Genomic DNA, 16,979 nt, shown 5'->3' on the forward strand with positions numbered 1-16,979 from the left:
ATGATAGTATACTTAAGTGACCCCCAAACTTCCACCAGAGAACTCCTAAACCTGATAAACAACTTCAGCAAAGTGGCTGGTTATAAAATCAACTCAAACAAATCAGTAGCCTTCTTCTACATGAAAGATAAACAGACTGAAAAAGAAATTAGGGAAATGACACCCTTCACAATAGTTGCAAATAATATAAAATACCTTGGTGTGAATCTAACCAAGCAAGTGAAAGACCTGTATGACAAGAACTTCAAGTCCCTGAAGAAAGAAATCGAAGAAGATCTCAGAAGATGGAAAGATCTCCCATGCTCATGGATTGGCAGGATTAGTATAATAAAAATGGCCATCTTGCCAAAAGCAATCTACAGATTCAGTGCAATTCCTATTAGAACCCCAACTCAATTCTTCACAGAGTTAGAAAAGGAAATTCTCAAATTCATATGGAATAACAAAAAACCCAGGATAGGGAAAACTATTCTCAACAATAAAAGAACTTCTGGAGGAATCACCATCCCTGTAGCTGTACTACAGAGCAATAGTGATAAAAACTACTTGGTATTGGTACAGAGACAGGCAGGAAGATCAATGGAATAGAATTGAAGACCCAGAAATGAACCCATACTCCTATGGTCACTTGATCTTTGACAAAGGAGCTAAAACTGTCCAGTGGAAAAAGGACAGCATTTTCAACAAATGCTGCTGGTTCAACTAGAGGACAAAATGTAGAAGAATGAAAATTGAACCATTCTTATCTCCTTGTACAAAGCTCAAGTCTAAGTGGATTAAGGACCTCCACATAAAGCCAGGTACACTGAAACTAATAGAAGAGAAGGTGGGGAAGAGCCTTGAATACTTGGGCACAGGGGAAAAGTTCCTGAACAGAACACCAATGGCATATGCTCTAAGATCAAGAATTGACAAATGGGACTTCATAAAACTGCAAAGTTTCTGTAAGGCAAAGGACACTGTCAATAGGACAAATCGACAACCAACAAATTGGGAAAAGATCTTTACCAATCTTACATCTGATAGAGGGCTAATATCCAATATATACAAAGAACTCAAGAAATTAGACTCCAGACAATCAAATAACCCTATTAAAAAATGGGGTATAGAGTTTAACAAAATATTTTCAACGGAGGAAACTCGAATGGCCGAGAAGCACCTAAAGAAATGTTCAGTATCCTTAGTCGTCAGGGAAATGCAAATCAAAACAACCCTGAGATTCCATCTCACACCAGTCAGAATGGCTAAGATTAAAAACTCAGGTGATAGTAGATGCTGGCGAGGGTGTGGAGAAAGAGGAACACTCCTCCATTGTTGGTGGGACTGCAAGATGGTGCAACTACTTTGGAAATCAGTCTGGCGGTTCCTCAGAATATTGGACATAGCATTACCTGAGGATCCAGCTATACCACTCCTAGGCATATACCCAGAAGATGCTCGAACATATAACAAGGACATATGCTCAACTATGTTCATAGCAGCCTTATTTATAATAGCCAGGAGCTGGAAAGAACCCAGATGTCCTTCAACTGAGGAATGGATTCAAAAAATGTGGTATATTTACACAATGGAGTATTACTCAGCTATTAAAAACAATGAATTCGAGAGGTTCCTAGGTAAATGGATGGAACTAGAAATTATCATCCTGAGTGAAGTAAGCCGATCACAAAAGAACACACATGGTATTCACTCACTGATTATTGGATATTAGCCCAGAACCTTGAAATGCCCAAGATGCAACTCACAGGCCACATGAAGCTCATGAAGAAGGAAGACCAAGTGGAGGTGATTCGGTATTCTTAGAAGGAGCAACAAAATACTCAAGGGAGCAAATATGGAGGCAAAGCGAGGGACAAAAACTGAAGGAGGGGCCGTCTGAAGACCATTCCACCTGAGTATCCATCCCATGTGCAGTCTTCAAAGGTAGATGCTGATGTGGAAGTCAGGAAGTGCATGCTGATAAGAGCCTGATATGGATGTCTCCTCAGAGCTCTTCAAGAGTCTGACATATTCAGAGGCAGATGCTCACAACTAGCCATTGAACTGATAATGGGGTTCCCAATGGAGGAGTTAGAGTGAAGGTCATTGGAGCTGAAAGGGTTTGTGGCCCCATGAGGAGAGCAACAATACCAACCAACCACAGCTCCCAGGGTCTAAACCACCAGCCTGGGAGCACTTAGGGAGGGATCCAGGGCTTCAGCTGAATATGTAAGAGTGGAGGGCCCTGCTGGACATAGGTGGAAGAAGAGAACCTTGACCTCATGAAGGTTGGACACCCCAGGGGGTAGGAATTTTGAGGGTGGGGAGGTGGGAGTGGGGGGGTAGGTAGGGGTTACATCCACAGAGAAGAAGGAGGAGGGGTGAGGGGATAGGGGGTTCCTGGGTGGGTGGGGGATGGGTTAAGGGGACAACATATGAAATGTAAATAAAGCATCCAAAAAAAAAAAAAAAGAATGTTCTACATGATGATAAGAATGTTTACTCCAAAGCTATGGGAAGAAATAGTTAGCAAATGTGTGCTGTAACTATTTGGCCTTTACTTTGCTTAATTTTAGCATTTGTTTGATTTTTATCTCTATAACCTGTAGTGAAAGTAGGATATGAAGCTTTAGCTATTATTTTGTTGTCATCACTTTTCCCTTTCACAAATATAGATAAAAATTTGTATTATACGTTTAGTGGTCTGGTATTGAGTGCATATATATTTTCAAGTACTACACACTCTTGTGGGAGTGATAGTTTTATTATTTAATGACCCTCTGTGTTTCTCTTTACAATTTTATTTTCAATTATGTTTTATCTAAAATAAATATAAGTAAATCTGTTATGTTTCTTATTTCCATTGATGTGTATGTATTTTCTTGTTTCTCTAATCTCTCTTTTAAATATACATACCTTTTAGCCTGCAAACAATAGAACAGGGTGAAGGTGTGTATTAAGACAATGGGAGACTGGCACTGACCAGACCACCTCCAGTAATACCGTGGGTTAATGGCAAGCAGTAGTTCTCTGGTCCTATTTCTCTTGGGCTTACATTTGGGACTTTAAAAGACTAATGTCATTAATAGTCCTACTTACAGCTGGCAACACTTTGTCACATTGAACGCCTGAGTGATAATTAGAAGTTGGTAAACTATTTCCTCAAAGCATCTTTAAGTTTCACAGAAAACACCATATACTTAGAACTATTTTCTCATTTAAGAGAAAAAAAATTATTTTAATGTAATATGAATTATAGAGTTTAATCTCAAAGGAGTATTTTGTTTAATAATGAAAAATTAAAACTTCTCTTTATTTTTCCAGGGTCGTTTTTTAATGTTCTTTCTATTTTTGAGATTATAATAGAATTATATCATTTTCCCCTTCCCTTTCCTCCCTCCAAACTCTCCGATATACCCCATCCTTTCCCTTTCAAATTCATGACATCTCCTTAAGTTAATCAGTGATGTGTATATGTGCATGTGTGTGTGTAAATTAATTGGTGATATGTGTGTGTGTGTGTGTGCCTGTGTATTGTTCATTTCATATAATTTTGTATGTATATTTTCATGATATACCAATTGGTGTGCTCTTCCCTGAGAAAGACTATTTCTCTCCCTTTTAGCACTCCTTAATTCCCTATAGTTCTTTGTGTAAGGTTGAGGCCTTGTATATTTTCCTAGTTTTCTATGAGACTGTGTTTCCTAGTAAAGTCCAAGGCTACTCCTGTCATGTCAAATAACCCAAGCCTCCAAGGTCATTTTAAGAGTAGAATGTTCCCCCATTCATGTGAGTCTTTATTAGAATTAGAATTCTGTTGTTATAAGTCTCCTATACCATAAATAAATTAAGGACATATATCAGTTTGCACTGAATGAGGAGAAGCACTAGAATAATGAATATCTCCAAGTCCATAGTCTGACTAGCACTTCTGCCTGTGTGTTTTGGCTCACTACAAACTAGCTGCATGGCCTGATATTTCATGCTAGATGAACCTGCTAGAAACTTTTGGAGACAAGTATCAATTAAAGGTAAAAAACAAAATGAAGCCCTGTATGCTCCAATATAGGTACCCTACGATCTATTATAATTGTATTGCTCAAACTTTTGGAGTAAATATGGCTACATATACCAACTGTATCTGAGAAACTGTCTCTAACCAATTTCTTCACCAACAAATAATATAGATTACAAAGTATTCTTTAAGGGCTTCCACTTGAGATTTACAGAGCCTCCAAAAGAGATAGTAGTGCCAAATCTCAATAGCTCCTCCAAAGGTCTTTTGTAGGTAAAGTCCAAGTTCTGAATGACAGAAGCACAATGAAGGGAATATGGAAACACCAGCATCACCAAATGATAAAATTTAACTTCACAAATAGACAACAGTCAGTGCCTCCTAATATGGTTGGTACCTGAGAAGTGTCCATCATTAGATATTCTTGCAATAGGTAAAATTAAACTTAACATACAGGAGACAAACACAATTTGAAATACAGATACATAGTATGTTCTACAAAATAACTGGTCCATAGTTTACACAAAAATCCATCTGATAAAATGCAAAGAAAGATTCAGAAATGGCTTTATGTAATGGAATGCATGCCATGCTGTGCACAGGGTTACAGGCAGAGTGACAACTTGAGTTCCTTTTAACTACAAGGAGAACTTTATTAGGACAGCTGGTGAAAGGGCAACAAGCTGTGTAGCTTCTTTTGATATTATTTTACTTTCAATTATTTTATTTATTGTTTTTTGCACATGTATTCTATGTACAAGTACACAAAAAGTAGATACCAAAAACCAAATATGCAAAATGTAATTCTTTGGAGACTCAGAGTAAGGTTATCTCAGAAAAATTCTTGCATTGTATCAAATTCTGAGTGATACTTAAAGTATTTATACATAAGTACTTTCAAATCTTTATCATATTCATGCATTTGTTTATTTATTAGTTTATGTATTGATTTGTGTGTATATTCATGTGCTTAGGTGCCGTGGTGAGTGTGTGGAGGATAGAAGTCAGCCTGTGATAGCCTGTTCTCTCTTTTCCATTATGTGAGTCTTAGGGATTTAATTCAGGTCCATTGGTCTTGGTGTCAGGTGCCTTTATTTTCTGAACCATCTCTCTGGCCCTTAAAATTATCTTTTTAAATGAATTATGCATTTAAAACATAGGCATATAAGCACAGGAAAAATAAATACGTATTTCTCACAACCACAATAAAAAATTATAATTAAAATTTTAAGAAATATCTTTGATGTGACCTAAAAAGATTATCATTTTATCAATTTTCTTATTAAAGTTCTCTTCATAGAAATTGAAAACCCAATGTTTTAACCTGCATTGTGTCATTAGTGCATATTATAAGTAAAGGCAATTTTCTCAATTTAAGTAAGTAGGTCAGAAGTCTTTGCCAACTTCCCCTTATAAACATACCTGCCATATGTGAAAAGTGACTGGACTTTGACAACTTAGCTTTTGGCATGGGTTTTTTTCTCAAGGTAAACGACTTGGAGGAGGGTTCTGAACCTTTGTGAAGGGTGCTTGTACATGTAAAGAATGAGCTCAAAAATATTATATACATAATGTGGTCAATGTTTAGAATAAGTAACCAAACACAAATAATATGTTCAGCATGGTTGCTGGAAAATGACATACATTTTATAAATTTTAGACATGGCTGATATACATAAATCTTTAAAGAAAATACCAAATTCTACTCAAAATGTGTCAGAAAATATGTTGCTTTAAAATCTAAAATTAATTGCTCCTATAAAGCAGTCTTTCAAATGATTTACTAAATCTATCAGTATCATAGATCTAAAGGGATCTTAGGTTCTAAAGAGAAAACAGACAATAAAAGCAGTCCAAGTAAGCTAGTCAATATTTTAGCCACCAAAAGAATAGTATTATGTATGGCCAAAAGATTTAAACCCACATAAAATACTTTTAAACTTTTATCACATGTATGTATGTATTTATTTATTTGTTTGTTTATCTATTGGTTTATGTTTATGTGCTTAGGTGCCATGGTACACCTAAGGGTGAACTGTTAAAGGAGTGATCAGTTAACTTTCAGTATATAAAATGTATCACTACTAAGCTGACTAACAGATTCATTCCCTTGAATGATTAATTTTTTCTTAATTTTGTTGTTATCTGAACATTTAAGATCTTACCCATTACAAAATTTTAAGTATGCAGTACGTACATGATCAACTATATATGCTGTGCTATATATTAGACTCTGGAAATTATTAGTTTTCATAATAAATCTCCATTTTCCCAATATTATCTGTTTACTCAGCCCATAATATCCATCATTCTGCCTCTGTTCCTGTAAGCATGATTGTTTTGTATTCCACATATAAATTTCATTATGTGTTATTTATCTTCCTATTTCTGGCTTATATAGGTACACTGATTCCATGTTTTTGTTGCTTTTATGGGTTCTATCGCTACTATTTTTTCGATTGATTTTATTTTACAAAATTATGACCCTCAAAATTCTACATATAATGCAAATGAAATATTGGCAAGAGTCTAATCGTATTTAAATGTTTAACTGCTATAAAAGTAAATCAACATAAAAATAAAACAAGATATGGTGATGTAACTATAAATACAGATAAAGTCAGCGCAATCCATAAAGATTTCATTCACTAATTCATTACTTCTCATTCATCGGTGTCCTACTATATATGCACTATGCCTTTCCAGATATAGTGATAAACAAGATTTACAGAAGTTATATTATGGCATTGAATTTTATTAAAAGTTCAATGACTTAGTTCATTTGTATTTTTAGGAAGTGTTTTTAAAATAACATCACAATTTAGAAGATATGAATCATAAGGAGACAACACCACAATCAGATGATTCATTCATTGTAGAAGACTCACTTATTTGTGTCCTGAAATAATTTTTCTTCTCCACAGCTTCTTCATAGCATTTGTCATCTCTGAGTTTCTCAGAGTATATATCAAGGGGTTCATCATGGGGGTAATGACTGTATAAAACACACTCAACATTTTGTCAATGGGGAAGGTTTTAGCAGGTCGTGCATACATGAAAATACAAGGAACAAAGAATGAAACAACTACAGTAATGTGGGAGCCACAGGTAGAGAGAGCTTTCCATCTCCCTTCCTGAGTAAGGTTCTTTAGAGAGTACAGGATGATGCCGTAAGAGACGAGTAAGAGTAGAAAGACAACCGTGCAGATCAGCCCTCCATTGGCCATCACTAAGAGGCCAATGACATAGGTGTCAATACAAACAAGTTTCAGTAAGGGGTACATGTCACACATAAAATGATCAATGATATTAGGACCACAGAATGGAAGTCCATAAATAGTACTGAGCTGAATTACTGAGTGCAAAAATCCTCCAGTCCAAGATAATATCAATAGCACAACACAAACCCATTGCTTCATGATAGTTGAATAATGCAAGGGCTTACAGATGGCCACGTAACGATCATAGGCCATCACCAGCAGAAGAAAAACCTCTGATCCACCAAAAAAGTGTTCTGTGAAGAGCTGAGTCATACAAAATTTAAAAGATATTGTATTTTGACCAAGGAACAAATCTGAAATCAATTTGGGAGAAATGGCTGATGAATAAATGATATCCAGAAATGACAAGCTAGCAAGAAAGAAATACATTGGTGAGCCCAGGCTGTTACTGATAGTTACAGTCATAACAATAAGCAGATTTCCCACCATAGTCAAAATGTAGGAGAGCAAGAAAAGAACAAAAAGTCCTTTCTGCACCTTTGGATTCTCTGAAAGGCCCAAGAGGATAAAGTAGGTTACATTGTTCCTTGGTTCCATATACTTTTTCATTGGTTCTGATTTTAGATGTGAAAAGAAATTACCTACAAAACAAAGAAAATATCCTTAGAGTATTATATTAGTGCTTCCTTATTCATCTGTATAAATATACAGATAGAGTGAGAGAGGGAGAGAAAGAGAGAAAGACACAGACAGAAGGAGGGAGGGAAGGAGGGAAGAGGAAAGAGAGAGAAGAGAGAGACAGAGATAGAGAGAGAGCGAGAGAGCAAGCGAGCAAGAGAGACAGACAGACAGACAGACAGACAGACAGACTAATGTCAAGATCCCTGTTAAAAATATGTGGGTTTCCACGTCATTTAAGGCAAGGTTCCAGGCCCTAGTAATTTGATGCATAATGGTGGGTTCAGCCATTAAAGACAAGCTACATAAGCATCATCGCAAACATTTATCTATGCTCTGCCATTGACTCACACAGTATTGGGATTTCTAAATCACTAGGATCTGAGAAAACTTCTCAGAAGAAGCAAGTTTACACAAGTTTAAAAGAAAAGTAGAGATGAATAGAGAACAGAAAGTTGATTCCATGAGTAGGTTCACCTCATGTGAAGTCACAAAATAAGAGTTATCACACTTAGGGTGATGTACGTATTCAAAGTATAATGAACTACAAATATAAGACAATAAAAATCACTGAATTAGTTACTAACTTTGCTGCTTTAAGACAATGAATGTATTCCTTTCAATTTCTAATAATATGTTCATTTTTATCTGAGACCTCAGCCACAATCATAACTTCCATGGTTCTGAGACATGTTGTTCAGGGTGAGTGTGTGTGTGTGTGTGTGTGTGTGTGTGTGTGTGTGTGTATGTGTGTGTGTGTGTGTGTTGTGCATTCTGTAGCTTTCATCTTTCATTTCCAAACTCTTAACCACAATCACATTTCCATTTCCACACTTCTACAAGCAAGCAGTCTCTTTCATCAAGGAAGTTCCAGGTGTTTTGTTTGTTTTTGTTTTGTTTTAATCATGAATCCTAACACTCTTCTGTCATCGACCCATGGCCCAGTCTTAAAGCTATTTCAGCAGCTTTATTTATTTATTGCAGCAAAACATTTTTCTCCAACTCTAAACATGATTCATTTTATTTTGTATTTCATTTTAAATATAAATTTTAAAATCCAGCATGCTTTCATTGATATAAAACTCAGAAACAGCTAAATTAAGATTGCATATGTTAGACTGCATAGATATAGATAGAACATCTAATAAAATTAGATGTTAGTAAGTTGTTAAAAATTATATAAAAGATCTAGGATAATAGTTTCCATTAAATAATAATACATAATTAGGTGGTAAATAGATGGCTCAACAGTTAAGAGCATTCACTGTTCTTCCCAAGGACTCAAGTTATCTTACTTCAAACACAGTCATGCAAATGCATAATGTTCTAAGAATATGACATTATAACTAGGAAGAGGAATTTAGGGAATTCTTGAGAAATTCTATTCTGATAATGATAATTTTGTAGTGTTTAGAAACATTTGCTTTATAGTATTTCATTAAACTTTTCATTTTTTTCTCTGTTATTATTAAACTTTAAAACTACATTGTACTATAGACAAATGGAGACAGAACACACTAAAATATCAACACCGTTACATGGACTAATGACTGATTTTCTTTTTCCTATATTTCCTAGAAGTTTTCATTACCCAGTGTCATTGTTATTTGCTAACTCTCAGTGATATGTGATCAGCATTTAGCTTGTTGCATGTTACTTTGAGAAGCTAGTTACTATGAATCCTATTTGAAGAGCCTGGAGATGTTTGAGCAGGAATCAGGATTATCTATTTCCATTGTTCATTGTACATCTATCAAATCACTGAAACTAGGTTATGAAATAAATTTATTTCTAAAACATGGTGAAATTTTCATACTTAAGTTGATTAATTTATTTTAGTTTGTGAATAAAAAAAACTTTTGTGATTCAAGTATGGTTTTTCGTTTAAGCAGCTGTCAACAAAGGCTAAATGATGTACTTAAAATGCTAAGCATTTAAATTTTGTTGAATGTGTAGCAATTAATTTTTGTGTGTCATTTTATGTTCACTGGGAAATGCAGGAACAAACAAGCAACACTCTTTAGTACCCAAATCATCATTCTTTGCCAAGGGTTTATGTTAAAAAGAAAAGAAAATTAAAAGAAACACAAACTGGGATTTGTTAAGTTCTGCATGCCAGAAATTTAAAATCAAGTAGAGTTACTGATAGATCCGTGCAACATACCATTAGGATGCCATTTGATGCAGTCCTCTCCCTGCTATATCCACCAACAACTTTGCATTCATAGAATACTTTTGCTTTACCAAAATTTCTTACTTATTTTTGACAAGTCTCATATAGTCTGGATTGATCACAAACTTGCTATGTGTCTGAAAATGGACTTGAACTACAGATCCTCTTACATCTGCCTCTCAAGTTCTAGAATTATAAGAGTGTGCCACCATGCTTATCCTCATCAAATCATAAAGAATTGCTACCTTCCATAAAAAAAATAAGTTTGATTATATGTATCAACACTCTATCACAAAGTAAAGTCACATTCTGAACTTCTATAGGTTGCAAAGTCAGCATTTTAGGTGGAGAAATATTTGACTCGACTTGACCAACATAGTCAATAAAAGAAACTCTGATTAGGAGCTAATCACCAGGAAAGAAATAGAGTTTTTGATTATTGTGAAAAGACAGGAACCTAGCATAACTGTCTCCTGAGAGCCTTAATCCAGCAGCTGATGATAACAGATGCAGAGATCCACAGCCAAACATCAGGAGGAGCTTCGGAAGTCTTGTGGAAGAGTGGGAGATAGAAATAAGCAAGCAGAAGTGGCCATGGATACCATAAGACTTACAGAGTTAACTAACCAGGCCCCTGGAGCTCACAGAGATGGAACCACCAACCAAAGAGCATGCATGGGCTAGACCTAGGCCCCCTACACATTTGTAGCAGATTTACAGCTTGGTTTTCATGTGGGCCCCCTAACTGCTGAAGCAAGCATCTGTCTCTGACTCTGTCCCATACCATTAGATCTCCTTCCCCTAGCTGGACTGCCTAGATGGACCTCAATAGGAGAGGATGTGCTTAGTCCTGCTGAAACTTGATGTCCCACAGTGGGGTGCTATACCATGGGGGTAATGGTGGGAAGAATTTGTAAGGGTGGGACTGGGAGGAGAAGAGGGAGAGAGGACTGTGATTAGGATTAAAGTAAATTAATAGATTAGATAGATAGATAGATAGATAGATAGATAGATAGATAGATGATAGATAGATAGATAGATAGATAGATAGATAGATAGATAGATAGATGAAAAAAGAAGAAAAAAGGGAAAAAAGACCTCAAAGTATAAATATATAGAATGGATAATAACAAAATTGTGATGTTTTGTGTGATACAATGTGTGACCCAAACTAGCACAATCTCAGATGACTTAGCAAGGTCACTGAGAAGTCCTTTTAGCATCTTAGATATCCCTCCTTTTCCCAGCCTATAAATGTATAAAGTATTCCAAAGCAGTATGTCTCACTGTTCTCTCTCTTGATGTCTGTATTTCTTATTATGTATCTACTGAGTATTTGAAAACGGAAATTTGAAGTTGTTGAGATGAATCCATTCACCCCAGGTTTTCTCTACTGAAATGATACCATTCTCTTTGGTATATGTCAATACAAATTCTATAACTATCCTTCACTCCTTTGTTACTTTCATATTACTTATTCATCAGTTTAAGAAATCCAATTTATTCTCCTTGTTCATTTACTCTTTTCTATAGACTAGTTTTAGAGACTGGAAGCATGTTACACAATGTAAAATGGTGATATATACTGTAAAATCTATAATGCACAATAAATGGCTATAAGTATACTTATTACATGATGATAAAGATAGACTTTCAGACATCACAAAGAGTCTATGTCTTACATAGGCTCAATGTTTATACCAGAGGCTCATATCTAAGGGCAGGAGCTTTTGTATTGGCTAAGGAGTCACCTTCAACATGAGTCTTCCACTTTACAAGTTGGAACTATAACTTTAAGGACACAAAATCAGTCCTAATAATTTCCTTTGGTTTTCTAAAACTATATTCATTATATGTCACATTTAATCTGCCAGTAATAGTATGGGTGCAGAAGTTTCCTTGGCATATTAACTGTAATAAACTTGACTGATATAATTGTGTAATTGAAAGTGTATTCAGTTATAAAGTCTTATTTGCACTACTAATGGCTAAATTCTTACCTTTTGAGAGCTTCTTTATAGTTTGAAGAACTTTTTACTTCATACTGTAATGTCTTCTTCAACCCAGTATGCACATAGAAGCCAAGAAAGCAAATTAGTTCTTGAAGATATTTTTTAAACATTGTGGCTTCTTTTCTGGACTTCTAAATATTTCAAAAATTCATTGTCTTCATTGTAGAACTACTTCAAAGAAGTTACATAATATAAATGAAAATTAATATTTTTATATTAAAATAACAACAGACATTTAATTAAACCTTGTATCTACATAATGAAATAGCAGCTAATCTTCATAACAAGGAATATTTTTCTCTCTTAACTTATTTATAGTAACTTCAATAAAGAATTCCCTTCCAGAGGTTTAGCCTACCTCCTCTTCTGTGTTAATATAAACAAATACATATACTTGAAACTTGGAGAACTCATTCTTGTGACTTCTTTAAAGCATGAGTTAGGTCAAAGAAATCATTTCTTAGAAATTCTGTCAGCTACAAAGAGGGCTGCACATTCTGTCTGGCAGAAGCAAAGATTGCTGGATGGTTTTATACCTGACAACTATACTCTTTGACTATAGCGTCTGGAGTATGTCCAAGACTGACTCTTAATGAAATTCTCTGTGATTTCAAGTATTATGACAGAAAACAGTTAAATAAACTGTGATTAAGGTCACCATAAAAGTCATTTTAAACTTCAATTCACAGGAGACATGAGAATCGTCTTTTTAGGCAAATCCAACCTTGTAAAGGGGTTAATATACAGCTCAGTAGAGCATTGGGCAAGCCAATACAATGCCTTGGATTAAATTTCCAGCATTGAAGGAATAAATAAAGGAAGAAAAACAGTAGGAAATGATGAACTAGAGGAGAAGAGGAAAGAAATGGAAGGAAAAATGTAAGAGGAGAGAAGAGAAGAAATAAGAGAAATGTTTCAGACCTCTTTTGTACTTTTAATTGGTTTACAAACTAGCAAATTTCCTGATGATGTTTCCACATAATTTTTGGTTGCTGCTGGTTTTCCTCTGACTCTTTTCTCTTTATCTCCCTAATCTGCAATCCTGATCTCTGCTTAAACCATTTTGCCCCCTTTGGCTTTCATATAACATGAATTCCCTTACACTTCCTAATCACCCCTCTGTTGAAGACTGCTCCATCATCCTGTCTTGGCCCCTTTCTAGTGTCCTGGAGTCTGATAATGTTCACTCCCAAGTATACACATATATAAAGATCAGAAACTAAGCCATGCAAGTATATACATATATAAAGATCAGAAGCTAAGCCATGCATGTATACACATATGTAAAGATCAGAAGCCAAGCCATGTGTATGAGAGAGAACACCTGATGTTTGACTTTCAGAGCTTAAGTCACATCATTTTGGTTTCCAGTTCAGTTCATCTTCCTGAAAGTTGCATAATTTCATTTTTCTTTGTGTTTAAATAAAATGTCATTGTATGTACCATGTTCTCACTATCCATTCAACCACTGACAAACATCTGGTCTACTTCCATTTCCTTGCTAGCTTTTTAAAGGAAAATCTTTAAAAGACTTAAATATCAACAGATATAATCAGTTAAAGACAGTTCTCATCCTTTGAGTTGTAATCCTTTGAGAAGTCACAAGGGTCACCTAAAAACTTCAGAATTATCAAATATTTACATTATGATTCATAACAGTAGCAAAATTACAGTTAAAAAGTAGCAATATTTTTAGCTGGGAGTCACCACAACATGAGGAACTATATTAAAAGATCAGAATATTAGGATAATTGAGAACCACTGGCTCAGGAGAAAGTGAATTGGTGTGGCACAGAAGACGTTCATTTTAGTGAAACTACTTCATATGATATTATCTATAGTAGTGGATATGCATCATGATACATTTTTCCAAGGCCACAAAAGTATACCACCACAAATGAGTGTCAATGTGAATCGTGAATGAAAAGAATGCTATTACGAACTAATCAGTTGTTTTAAAGCCTAATCATTGTGATATGGGATACTGACATTAGGTAGTATGGTTTAAATGTCCCCTGAATTTCATGTATTAGAAACTGTGACACACTTGAGAGGTGAGAGATTTACAAGTCAATGAATGAGTAAATGCTCTGAAACCTAGAATTGTATTGTGAATGGATTCCTAATAAAAGCAAGAAAGAATATGTAACGCAAGTCATTATGATAGCACTATATACTGTGGATGAACCCCTTACATCATGCCAGATACACAGAGTGTACAAATCTTTTACATTGTTATTCTTTGGGGTTTTTTGTTGCCTTGTTTTGTTTTTGCCTTTATTAAAAATGTAAGGGACTTGGGAGATGATTGCCTTGTGTTTGGGTTTTATTTGTATCTCTAGAGCTGAGTGGTTCTCAAATCAGAAAAGCAACACCCATTCAGATTCATGTCTGTGAGCAACCATTCATGGTCTCGGCACTAGCAACACATTCTCCAGAAAGCCTACTCTACCATACATGCCACAGCAAGTTATGCCTGGAAGTTCACTTCACTCTCTGAGTCTAACCCTCATAGTAGCTTCGTAGGCAAGTGCTTTATATATGATAAACCCCTCCTGTATACAATGCTACAGATGATCCTGTGTTATTAAATAAGAATCCTGGTTGGAGAACAAAACTTATCTTAATGTCTCCATTTCAATTTATTAGCAAGAATAAAAAGTGGACCATAAAAAATCTCTTTTTTTAAAATGGATTTATTCTCGAGTGTCAAATGGACACAATGATCATTTATTTGGTAAATATTTATGCTACACCAAGTCTAGATGTTAGAAAAGTGGTAGTGTATAAAACAGACAGTGCCGCTACTTTTACAGAATTTATAAACCAGATAAGATACTCAGGTAGTTAAATGTTACTGAGAAAATATTAAAGTTGTATATAGTGACTTAAATGATGAAGAATGGCTTTACATGAGCATTGAAGGACCATGAAGGAAGTAGGAACCTAACTACAGAATAAATAGACTTCAGAATACAGCCTTTTATTCCACATTTCAGAGTTTGCAATTACCATCAGTTTTGCTATGAAAAAAGTATAGTCCAATAAATTATTTAATAATATAATATTTTAATCATCAAATATATTATTTCTCAAAGTGTATACATAGACATAGAGCACTTGCTTTGATACATCCAGAAAAGTATACCACAAATGAAGATATGTCTGTCAACAACATCCCTTCAGCTTTAAACTACTGGAGCTATGTCCTTGGAATATATACTTCAATAAGAACCTAATCAACTTGATAATACACTGAAGCTGTAAAGCAAATGAGCAATAACTAAATCTAGGGGAATTGTTTTTATAATCATATTTAAAGCATATCATTTTCGAGGGAGCTTGACATACTAACAACATACTTTAGCATATGTATTTACTATGCTCAGAATCTTACGAATGATGATTTTTTTCCCTCTAAACCATTTGAAAGATAGTTAATTTATGTTATGTGATTCATTCTTTCTCAATTTAAATCAACTTTGACACAGAGTTTCTTCATAGCATTTTTTACTTCTGTATTTCTGAGGGTATAGATTAAGGGGTTTAGCATAGGAGTAATCATGGTATAAAATACAGCCACCGCTTTATCAATAGAGAATGTCATTACTGGGCGCAGATACACAAATATGCAAGGCACAAAGAATAAGATGACCACAGTAATGTGAGAGACACAGGTGGAGAGGGCTTTGCGCCTTCCCTCCTTGCTGTGAGATTTCAGAGCGTCGAGGATGACTATATAAGAGATCATCAGAAGTAGAAAGTTTAACAGGCAGATAAAGCCACTGTTGGCAGCAACAAAGAGACCCAGGTTGTGTGTGTCCATACAGACAAGTTTCAGCAAAGGGGTCAGGTCACACATGAAGTGGTCTATGACATTGGGACCACAGAACGGCAGCCAGACTGTGAAGAGGATCTGAATAGTTGCATGAATAAAACCTCCAGCCCAGGCCACCCCCACCAAGAGGCCACACACAAATCTGTTCATGATGATCGTGTAGCGCAGGGGTTTACAGATGGCCACATAGCGGTCATAGGCCATCACTGTGAGAAGAATAATCTCAGCAGCCCCGAAAAAATGCTCAGCAAAGACTTGAGTCATGCATCCACTGAAAGAAATGGTTTTCCTCACAGACAGAGAGTCAGCCAGCATCTTAGGAGTCATGGATGAAGAGCAGCAGCCATCTATCAGAGACAGGAAAGAGAGGAAGAAGTACATCGGAGATCCCAGGGACCTGCTGCTGCTGATGGTGACCATGATAAGCAGGTTGCCAACCAAGGTGAGCAGATAGACAATGAAAAATATGACAAATGAAAATATCTGAAGTTCCATGTTCTGAGTCAAGCCCACAAGGATGAATTCAGTGATATTATTCATCTTCTCTATCGATTCAACTCATCTGACAGATGAATGACCTAAAAAAAAAAAGGACATATTCACATATTTAAAGTCTGGCTGCCTCCATTCTTTTGCCTTTACAAAATACCAGAAGCATGCTCCAGTAGGAGGCCTCACATTCACTCATATTTGCAAACCACTGACTGAATTGAGTGGGTAAATTAAAAAAAAAAGCACATGAAGTCGAAAGTGGGACCTATTGAGAAGGATATGGGAGAAACTAAGAGTAAGGAGATACACATGGTCAGATTTCATTGTAAACATGTATAAAATTCTCAAGAACAAAAAAAATTAAAATAAGTACAATGTAATAACAATTATTTCATTTCTTATAAACATGTAACAGTGAAGATATGCTTATTTTACTTATAATTTCCTCATATGTTTTCAATTATTTAAGTCTATAAAAAGTGTTATTCATGAAACTTTAAGAACAAATCCATGTAGTGGCCGTATATGTAGCACATAAAAGCTATATAAAAATCCATGCATTTTACCTGAA

At 35.3% G+C, this 16,979-nt stretch overlaps 2 protein-coding genes across 2 annotated transcripts; both read right to left on the reverse strand.

Moving 5' to 3' along the window:
• Nucleotides 1-6,882: 6,882 nt before the first annotated feature.
• Nucleotides 6,883-7,815, reverse strand: LOC114608504 (olfactory receptor 4A47-like). The gene has a single exon (XM_028752465.1). It carries the CDS (start codon nt 7,810-7,812, stop codon nt 6,883-6,885), a length of 930 nt encoding a protein of 309 aa, XP_028608298.1. The 5' UTR covers nt 7,813-7,815.
• A 7,729-nt stretch (nt 7,816-15,544) lies between these two features.
• LOC114608501 (olfactory receptor 4C46-like) lies at nt 15,545-16,456 on the reverse strand. The gene has a single exon (XM_028752463.1). It carries the CDS (start codon nt 16,454-16,456, stop codon nt 15,545-15,547), a length of 912 nt encoding a protein of 303 aa, XP_028608296.1.
• Between the last annotated feature and the right edge of the window lie 523 nt (nt 16,457-16,979).

Source organism: Grammomys surdaster, unplaced genomic scaffold (genome assembly GCF_004785775.1).
Source record: "Grammomys surdaster isolate TR1022 unplaced genomic scaffold, NIH_TR_1.0 125919, whole genome shotgun sequence".
Classification (NCBI taxonomy): domain Eukaryota; kingdom Metazoa; phylum Chordata; class Mammalia; order Rodentia; family Muridae; genus Grammomys; species Grammomys surdaster.

What these genes read in the sequence shown, in the direction of transcription:
- LOC114608504 (XM_028752465.1), bottom strand. Translation starts at nt 7,812, where the DNA reads ATGGAACCAAGGAACAATGTAACCTACTTTATCCTCTTGGGCCTTTCA.
- LOC114608501 (XM_028752463.1), bottom strand. Translation starts at nt 16,456, where the DNA reads ATGAATAATATCACTGAATTCATCCTTGTGGGCTTGACTCAGAACATG.